We start from the raw sequence: 9,718 nt of genomic DNA, 5'->3' as shown, positions 1-9,718 counted from the left end.
TTCAAAAATGACCACACTAAATATATGGACAAACTTGCTCGCTATAGTGAACTGAACATGGCACGAGAAGTGGCTAGAGATAAGGCAAAAGTTGCGACTATGGCAGCAATCTTCGCAACTACTAAGAGACATGATGCGGCTAATGAGAAACAAAGAGAAATACTTAATCGAGAAAATAAAATGCTTAAAGAAGAAATGACAGCTCAAGCAGATCGTGATACTATGAATAAGTCTCTAGTAGGGATGTCTCCGAATTCTAAATATTTTTGGACATCGGAAAAAAAAATGACGCGGTGCGAATGAGGTGTGTAAGAGATAAGGAATCAAGTCGAAGGGGTTCTAGCTACGCGGATCGTAGCAATGAAGATCCTAACACCACATTTCCTAGCTCCTCAGACTTTGTATAATTTCTTATTTATTTGTAGTACTTTATTTAATTTCTTATTTATTTGTAGTACTTTATTTAATTTCTTATTTATTTTTAGTACTTTGTGTAATTTCTTATTTATTTTTAGTACTTTATTAATTTCTTAATTATTTTAGGTCTTTATATAATTTCTTATTTATTTTAGTACTTTATTAATTTCTTATTTATTTTAGTACTTTATGTAATTTCTTATTTATTGGTAGTACTTTATATAATTTCTTATTTATTTTTAGTACTTTGTATAATTTCTTATTTATTTTTAGTACTTGTAATTTCAAATTTATTTTTTGTACTTTATTTAAACACATCAAATAAGATTACATAAACTCACCAAATAAACTTAAAAAAAAAACACCAAATAAAATTACATAACCTCACCAAATAAATTTAAAAAAAAAATCACACTAAATAAAATTACATAAACTTAAAAAAACACACTTTATTCTCCCCCACAAGCTCATTTTAATTATCTTCACCTTGTTACAATCCCCACTGGTGCTCAATCAAGTCACTCTGGCATCTTATGTGCCAGTATGGCTCTTGCATTGAAGTGTACCGCTCAACGATCAATTGATGGTAACGTCCATCCCGTTCCAATAGCTAGTGTTGCACAGGATCTTCAGTCCAGTCATGAGCATAGTAGATACGTGTTCTTAAGTTGTTCATCATGTCCGGTTCGTATTCATCAACAACATCATAATCATACTTATCTTCCACAATCATGTTATGGAGAATAATACACATCATCATGATGGATTGAAGAGCCTCGGCATCAAACATTTGAGCAGCAGCCCTGACAATCGCCCAACGAGCTTGCAGGATACCAAAACAACACTTCACATCCTTCCTACACCCCTCTTGACATTTTGCGAAGTGTTTTTCTTTTTCACTATGTGGATGTGGCATTGTTTTGACAAACATTGTCCACCTTGGGTAAATGCTATTTGCAAGGTAGTATGCTCCGTCATATTTATGGCCATTAACCTAGTATGTGCATCTATGCGCTTTTCCTTGCAGCAGTTCGTCGAACACTAGAGATTGGCTAAGGACATTTAGGTCATTCTGAGCTCCTAGAACACCAAGAAAGGCATGCCAAATCCATGTATCAAATGAAGCCACCGCTTCCAAAATGATACTTTTGGTCATTTTCTGTCGCCATAAGCTCCTTGCCATGCACTTCAACAGTTTTTCCAAGTCCAGTGCATGCAGTCAATGCTTCCAATCATGTCAGGGAAGCCTCGCATCTCACCCTTCCTCAGAAGCCTTCACATGTCCCTTGGCGTGGGTTTCCGGAGGTACTCATTGGTGTAAGGGCTTCATTTGCAGAGCAAAACTACATCAGGGACTCCAGAACAGTTATTTTTCCCATCCTCGCAATCTCATCCACTTGATCTGCAGATGCTCCATATGCAAGCATTCACAAGGCAACTATAATTTTTTGCTCAAGAATAAGACCTGGAACATGAAAAACATCTTCTTTTTGCACAAAGTATGGATCATGGTTGCAAATAGCACTCGTGATTTTATCGAACAAACTTCGTTGCATTCCAAAACGACGTTTAAAAATATGATCAGGGAATACGCTGTTGGGAATAAAATAATCTTCCAAGAGATCTTTACCTCGTCTTTCCCTTTTTCTATCGAAGTTTGCGGCACATCTGGGTTTGGCTATCTAACCCACATCTTCCATGACATGATAGGAATGTGAGGCCTAAAGCCTTTTATGTTCATCATCCTCATCCTCTTCCATTGCGAAAGCCTCATCTTCACCTTCCTCGAGATTGAACAATTCTTCTTGTTGTGCCAACACTTTTTTTCTGTTGCTCATACAATCTCCTTGACAAAGACATTATAAGAATTCAAGATTCAAAAACGATGACGAACAATTCGGAGCTAAAAAAGAAGATTGAGTTTGGTTTGTGAATGAACATGGATGTAGAGATGTAGGGTTTATATGGACAAAAAAAAAAAAAGGAAAGGATGATGTTCCGGACAATGCCACGTGACACTATGTGATTGATTGAAAATCTTATTGAAATATTGGCTAAATTATTGTAAACAGATAGTGACACGTGGTGCATCTGGATTGATTGAAAATCTTATCAGAAATCTATCTATCAAATAGTATGTTCAGATAATGACACGTGGCGTGACAAGATTGATTGAAAATCTTATTGAAATCTTAGCTAAATTATTGTAAACAGATTGTGACATGTGGCACGTCGGGATTGGTTGAAAATCTTATCGGACATCTATCCATCAAATAGTATGTTCGGATAATGACACGTGACTTGACAAAATTGGTTAAAAATTCTATCCAAAATTAAAACTACATTTTTTAATTTATTATTTTATAAAAAAAAAAAACTAATAATATTTTAAATGGGCTGAGTGCTAGCGCATTTTGTAAAGGTGGGGATCATTTGTGCTAGTGCATTTTTTAGGGGTGGAGATGCTTTTGGCCAATTACTGTTCATTAGGTCTATCACTATTCACTGGAGTGGATTAAATGGGCTAAATGCCGGCACATTCTTTTAGGGGTGGACCTGCTCTCACAAAGCCATTGTGGCCCACTCTTTCATCCCTTAGTGTAGATACTGTCATTGTACCAATTAAAAGAATATTTCTTTTTGTTTCTTTTTCACCAAACCCTAAAAGAGTAATGATATCGGTGGCGCACATTAAACTTTGACACAATGCACAAGTATAAAATGATAGGAGCATATTCATGCAACTTAATTAGCTTGTTCTCGTGCATTTATGTTGTGTTTCCTTAGTTATTTTAGTGTTTAAAGCCACTTTTGTGTATTTTCAGATTATAAGGCCAAAGTATGCAAGAAGATGCAAATTGGATTCTTTTGGAGCAAAAGAGGAATGAATGAGTTGAAGACTTGAAGAAACGATGAATTCCTACTCCAACGATGAATTCCTACCAAAACGAGGATTCCTACTCAAACAAGGATTCCTACTTGAAGTAGGAAAGTTAACCCTAGGTTTCCCGTTTTGGTAACCTTTCCTAATCTTAAACGTCCGTATTTTCTAGCCACTTTGAAGGCCTTGTAGGCACTTTAGGACACAAAACAAAGGCCCTAGGCCCCTTAAACCCCTTTGCCGTGGCTTTTCCCTTCTCCCCTTCCCTTGCCGTGCAAGGGGGGGTAGTTTTGTCCTAGGTTAGGCAATTAAACACATGCTCCTCTCCTAATTTAAAACCCTAGCCGCACCTTGCAGCCATTCCCTCTTTAATTTCTGATTTTATTTCCTAATTCTAAAAGCCTTTATTTTTAATTTTAGTTAATAAAAACAAGCTAGGGTTTTATTTTCTGAAACCCTATATAAAAACTAAAACCTAAGCCGCACCCTAGCTCTCACTTTTCAACCATTCTATTATTTCATTCAGCCACCATTCCATTCAGCCGCAACTCCTATCCCTTTCTTCCTCCAATCCGCAGCCACCATCACCCTAATTCCATCTTGCCGCAGCCTTCCCACCCTTCCAGCCACCATCCACACCTCCATACATCATCCCACCACCTTGCCGCACCACCATATTCCCATAAACCCATCCCTAAACCAGAAAAACATCCAAAAAGCCATAAAACCTTCTCTGCCGCAGCAAGAAGAAAGGAGAAAGAGGAGCTTAAACGTGCAGAAATTCAAGTGGATTCCTTGGGCGTTTTAGGTGTAATCAATCTTTTGTTCTTTATGTTTAAATTCAATTTTATTTCTCTTTCTGTGAACATGAGAGGCTAAACCCCTAGTTAGGTAGGGGGTGATTCAAAACCATGTTTATGCTTGCAATATAAATTGATTACCTTTGGTTGGAATTTCATGAATTGTGGATTCAATTTGTTTAACTGCTTGATTGATAACTTATTTGTGTATGTTTATTGAGAGTGCACGCTTAGTTTTCATGCATGAATATGACGCTAGAATATAAGTGAGTTTCACCTAATAGTTATAAACTTATATTCACAAGTAGTGGAGGTTGCTTATAAACAATCGCGTTAAATGAATTATTGGCACTAGTTTCATGCTCATCATAGTAACGAATGCCTCGTCAACACTTATAGTTTTCATGTTGCTTAATGATCTTTGATTGTATATTTATTGTGCTTTTCACGTAAAGGACTTTTGGAGAATGTTTTGAATTGTGTATGCGCTGTCCCATCCAATTCATTAACTTAAGGAACACTTGAAGGTTAATTTAAGCGGACCTAATTAACCCGGGGTGTTGAGTTTCATGATTCATCGAAAGACCAGCAGAAAATCATCATGTATGCAAGTGTGACATGTGTGGAGAAGAACCTTCTAGCTAGCATTCCATCCATGTTTTCATCAAATTCGTATTTACATTCTGTTTTAATTACAATCTGTGCATTTTGTTTAATTTCGTCAAAAACTCAACCCCCCTTTACTTTAGTGTTCAATTTAGTTAGAAAGTGTCTTAGTTTGTGTTTCTAAGTGTTTTGATTCAATTTATTACCCAAATTCGTCCAAATTAGCCAAAGTGCTCAAAACTGCCCAGATTGTGTTTTTAAGGCAGTTTTGAGTGTTTTGGTGCCGTTTTGAGTCTTTTGGTTTGTTTTAGTATTTTAAGTGTTTAGTTTTGCATTCTTTTGAGTCTAGTTTAGTGTTTTAACCTTTGTTTTACGTTTTTGAGTCAGTTTCTAAGTGATTTAGCAATCCCTCCTAATCCCCAGTTAAGAACGATTCCTACTTATATATATACTACAATTGTCAAAAGAGGGTTTTAATTTGTGTGCTTACATAGTTCACATCATAAAACACCCAAAGTTCGAAGCTACTATTACTTATTTCTTGTCTGAACAACAAACTCTCTGTCAATCACATTCTTTTACAAACGAACTTCATTCTACGACTTACAATGCAAGCTCCAGAAATCTTCCATGGTTTTCCTCGATTAACAATCTCCTAGATTACTAGTCTCACCTCTTCTCACCGCATAAAGTTCTGGCAGCTTGCAGGGCAAAATATGTGAGGATTACGTCAGCACCGGCCCTTCTGAGACACATGAGCGATTCCATCATAACCTTTTCTTCGTCAATCATTTTCAGAACTCCACCAGCCTTGATCATTGAATACTCACCAGAAACCTGCATTGATGATTTTACATAAAATAAGAACAATTTTGCAGACATGGGCCGGGAAAGGAGATTCTAGTTAATCAATCAGTACACAATATAAGAAACAATAACATTTTAAACACTCACTACAACTATTCTATCGTCTAGCTTCAAATAAACAAGACATGTTTCCAGGACTCGCATAGGTATCAATTCAAGAAGTGTAAATTGTGTTTTGAAGCTTGAAATGGAATAAAACAAGAACAAACTTCCTGTTAGGAAAGGCACAATGGAATAAAGGAGATCATTTATGACAAGACTCACCTGATATGCAGCTATAGGCAGAGGAGAGTTATCGCGGAGTAATCTTATGATATCTAAATATGGTAGAGCAGGCTTCACCTGTGAACGATTTCATAGTTTTAGAACTAGCTGCCATTGGGTAGCTACGGAAAAATATTTAAAGCAAGCAACACTAACCAAGAGGATATCGGCTCCTTCAGACTCGTCTTCATTTGCCTCAACCATAGCCTCTCTATAATTTGCAGGGTTCATCTGATAACTTTTGTTTTTCAAACCACATTTTATATGTCAAGTCAGCAATAGCTAAATTATATTTGAAACTAGCTTAAGGTTTAACTCCAATGAACTACATACGTTTTCTTGTCACCAAAACGTGGATTCGAGTCCAATGCTTCCCGAAATGGACCGTAAAATGAACTTGCATACCTGTTTGAAACATAAGGACATTCTTCAATGCAAGTATAAATCTCAGCAAGTGCAACTCCAGAAAGTGCATGTAAGAAATGGCTAAAAGTGCATGACGTGTTCTTAAAAAATAATGAAATTTCCTTAAATGATCAACAAAAGAAATATTGTAATGACAAGTCGAATTACTTTGCTGTATAAGACATGATAGAAACATGCTGAAAACCTTCAGCATCAAGAGCAGTTCGAATAGCTCCCACACGACCATCCATCATGTCACTGGGACTCACAACATCTGCTCCAGCTCGGGCCTATTGATAAGAGGTAAACACGTTAAACAGTAGGTTACTGACATATCTCAATTCAACATAATTCACAACTAAGAAATTACACATATAGGACTTAATCTGCCACAGTTACCTGGGAAACAGCTTGCTTACATAATTGATGTACTGTCTCATCATTCAGAATAACTCCTACAGCATCAAAAAAGAGCTTTGTAATCAATAACAAAATGCATGTATGAACGAAATATATACCTCTTCTAGAAAGATCAGTTCTCATAAGTCATGGCATATGTGACTTACCATCTTCTCTGACAATACCGTCATGCCCATCAGAGGAATATGGATCTAAAGCAACATCTGTGTATATAACCTGACGCACACAACAATTAAACAACATGACATTCTCCCACACATGAGAACACGTCAATACATAAGGCAAACTTGATTTAAAAGACTCAACAAACTATGTAAACTTACAAGATCAGGGTATTTGTCTTTGAGCAACCGTATTGTTCGAGGCACTAATCCATTATCGTTGTACGCTTCATCACCTGTTGGATTCTAAAAGGCAGAAACCAATCCAATTATACTACAACATTCAACAGAACAGTTGAGCAAAAGCACGAGAGTAATTGTAAAACCTTCAAAGCATCTGGAACTTTGGGGAAAAGCACAATACTATTGACACCAACATCTCGAGCCTTTGCAACCTGCTCCACACCAAATCTTACTCGGAACCAGTAACAATAAGCTTAAACAGAACAGATAAGAGCCAATGAGTTAGCGGTACCTCACCTCTTCCACAAGTCCATGTCTCCACCCAAGCCTATAACATCCCGGCATTGCCCCAATAGGGGCGTCGCCCTGACCTGCAAGATTTACACAGAAATGCAGAATTGACAGAGGCTTAAGCATGAAAACATTGTAAAACGCAAAACTTTTTAGCACCAAATTGAGTTGCAAGGAAGCACCAACCTTCATGGATAAAAAGTGGATACACAAAATTGGCAGGAGACAAACTTGTTTCCTGAAACGCAGCTCTCAGCGACGGCGACCTTCGGTTCCGGCGAGGTCTCCGACTGATCGGCTGGCATAAAAATCGATCCCCATCAAAACCCACAACCCAAATTTTAAAAATGTGAAATTTGATGCAAAACGAAAACACAATTTCGCATTTCGAACATAAAAAAATTGTTTAGAGAGTCGGGAACTCACAAGCGAAGACACTACTGGAGTTCCAGCTGGGGCGGCGGCCTTAGGCGGCACCGGCGGCGCTTGCGGCGGGTTTCCTGCGACAACGGCAGCCTCGCACTCGGCGTCGCGGAGCCGGGTCTTCCCGATCGATCCATCGCCGTCGCTGGCTCTTATGGTGAAAAGGCGCTGTGGGCGGGTGGTCTTGATTTGGATCCGACCCGAATTGAGTTTCAGAGGTTTGGCGGGTCTGAGACCAACGTAATCCAGACCCTGGATGGGTCCCACGTTAACAATTGTTGAAGCCATGAGCTAAAAATGCTTCACAAAGAGAGGTGGCCAAAGACGCTGACAGAGGATCACTCTATCTCTTCGATCCGATAAATTGAGTTTTGAAAGGTAGTTGAAGTACCAGTTTGGCCCCTTTTCTTCAATTTCATATTTTACATCACCATTTTACCGCTATTTTTTAAATAATTAAAAACGCTTTTGAGTGAATTATTTTTTAACCTAATTATTAATAAATGTGCAAACGAAATCTAGAAAATCAATTCAAATGTTTCTTGTGCTTTTAAAACGATTGAAAGCATTTGTCAGGAAACTATTTTTAGAATCAACTCTTAGTAAAAATGCAAGTGAAACTTAAAAATGCATTTGAAGTGCTTCCTTCAAGAAGTATCTAACTAGTATTTCTTGCAAGAAGCATTTCAAATGCTTTTAGAACCCAAATATATTCTCACCAAAAACGTTTTCAATTATTTTAATCTAAACTATTTACTAATAGAGCTCTTTGTCAATAAAAAAAATAGTAAAAAGACTATTTAGTCTTCTATCACAGAAAAAAAATGATGGGCAATAAGATAATTTCATAAAACTAAATTTTACTATTTTTTATTAAATACCACGTACATATGATTTTAACATATATTTAATATTTAAAAATAAAAAATAAAAAACAAAACCTCTATTCCCACTCTCATTCCCACATTCTCTCTCATTTCCTTCCCATTTTAAAAGCAAAAATGAAAAATATTCATATGGTAGTAATATAATGAGATTAAGAGAGATATAAATTAAAAGAGATTAATTTTCTCACTTTCTTTTTCTTATAATGCACTCTTTTCGATTTTTTATTTGTTAACTCTTTTTCATCTATTTTGTAGTTGTCACATGGAATATATAGAGAAGAATAAATCACATAATGTCAAATCATTTTTGTTACACATAAAATAATGGCGTACATTTGTTGATTAATACATGCAATAATTTTATTCACAAAATGACATAGTTATGACATGTTAAATTTTTACTTATTAAAAAATAATAGTAATTGAGATTCAAAGTGAGTTGATGAATGAAATTTGGTGAAGAGGAGCACCATGGTTGTACGTTACTCCATTGATGAGATTCAAAGCAATGTTGAGTATTTGCCGTCTAATATCACAGTTTAATAGTAAACTTCTTTAGTTGTAAGTGAGATATATTATTTTAAAATTATGAGTACACCCTTTAGAATTCAATTTTCTTTAACTAAAACCCATCATGGTAAATTTCTCTAACAAAAACCCAATGATTAGGCTCCAACTAAGCAATATCCATAATTAGTTTGACTTGGCAAAATTTGTATTTTTGGATGTCCAAATTATCTCTAATTACACTTACTTTGGGTCTCTCACTCATTATCTACATTTATTTTACATTATTTCATTCAATTAAATGTCTTCAAATACCTAATGGGGATTTGGAAAAAAAAATAAAAAATTAAATGTCATGATTCCTATGCATTTAATAATAAAAATTTACATGATACCAATGTTCCTTATATAGTTGTTTTCACATGATGCTAACAGGTAAATTAGTATATCCCACAAATATAAAAAAGTTATTTTATTCAAAATTATCAATATTTTAAATATAACATGGGTGAATTATTTTGCACAACATATATACAATAACAATATAAGTTCCTACTAAATTATGTAATGATACATGCAAAATAATTTATGACACACCCCGACCGA

The 9,718-nt window shown here is 35.9% G+C and overlaps 1 protein-coding gene across 1 annotated transcript; it reads right to left on the bottom strand.

Annotated features, from left to right (window-relative positions):
* Window positions 1-5,207: 5,207 nt before the first annotated feature.
* Window positions 5,208-8,105, bottom strand: LOC125472965 (delta-aminolevulinic acid dehydratase, chloroplastic-like). The gene is made up of 12 exons (XM_048575145.1): window positions 7,722-8,105; window positions 7,482-7,593; window positions 7,302-7,375; window positions 7,148-7,216; window positions 6,984-7,067; window positions 6,807-6,876; window positions 6,640-6,695; window positions 6,409-6,530; window positions 6,169-6,240; window positions 5,992-6,073; window positions 5,836-5,913; window positions 5,208-5,541 (listed from the first exon to the last, which is right to left on the bottom strand). Exons 1-12 carry the CDS (start codon window positions 8,004-8,006, stop codon window positions 5,374-5,376), a joined length of 1,272 nt encoding a protein of 423 aa, XP_048431102.1. The 5' UTR covers window positions 8,007-8,105; the 3' UTR covers window positions 5,208-5,373.
* Window positions 8,106-9,718: the final 1,613 nt, after the last annotated feature.

The sequence above is a fragment of a genome, unplaced genomic scaffold (assembly GCF_019419815.1).
Source record: "Pyrus x bretschneideri cultivar Hongxiangsu unplaced genomic scaffold, Pyrus_bretschneideri_v1 Contig78, whole genome shotgun sequence".
Lineage (NCBI taxonomy): Eukaryota > Viridiplantae > Streptophyta > Magnoliopsida > Rosales > Rosaceae > Pyrus > Pyrus x bretschneideri.
Note: the sequence above shows the minus strand (reverse complement) of the source record. Positions and strands in the feature narration are given on the sequence as shown.

Bases quoted from the DNA above. Each gene is read 5' to 3' on its own strand.
- LOC125472965 (XM_048575145.1), bottom strand. From the start codon at position 8,006: ATGGCTTCAACAATTGTTAACGTGGGACCCATCCAGGGTCTGGATTAC. The intron at 7,594-7,721 runs GTGAGTTCCCGA...TTTTTATGCCAG, and splicing joins CTCCAGTAGTGTCTTCGCTT to CCGATCAGTCGGAGACCTCG. The intron at 6,696-6,806 runs GTAAGTCACATA...TTGATGCTGTAG, and splicing joins CGGTATTGTCAGAGAAGATG to GAGTTATTCTGAATGATGAG.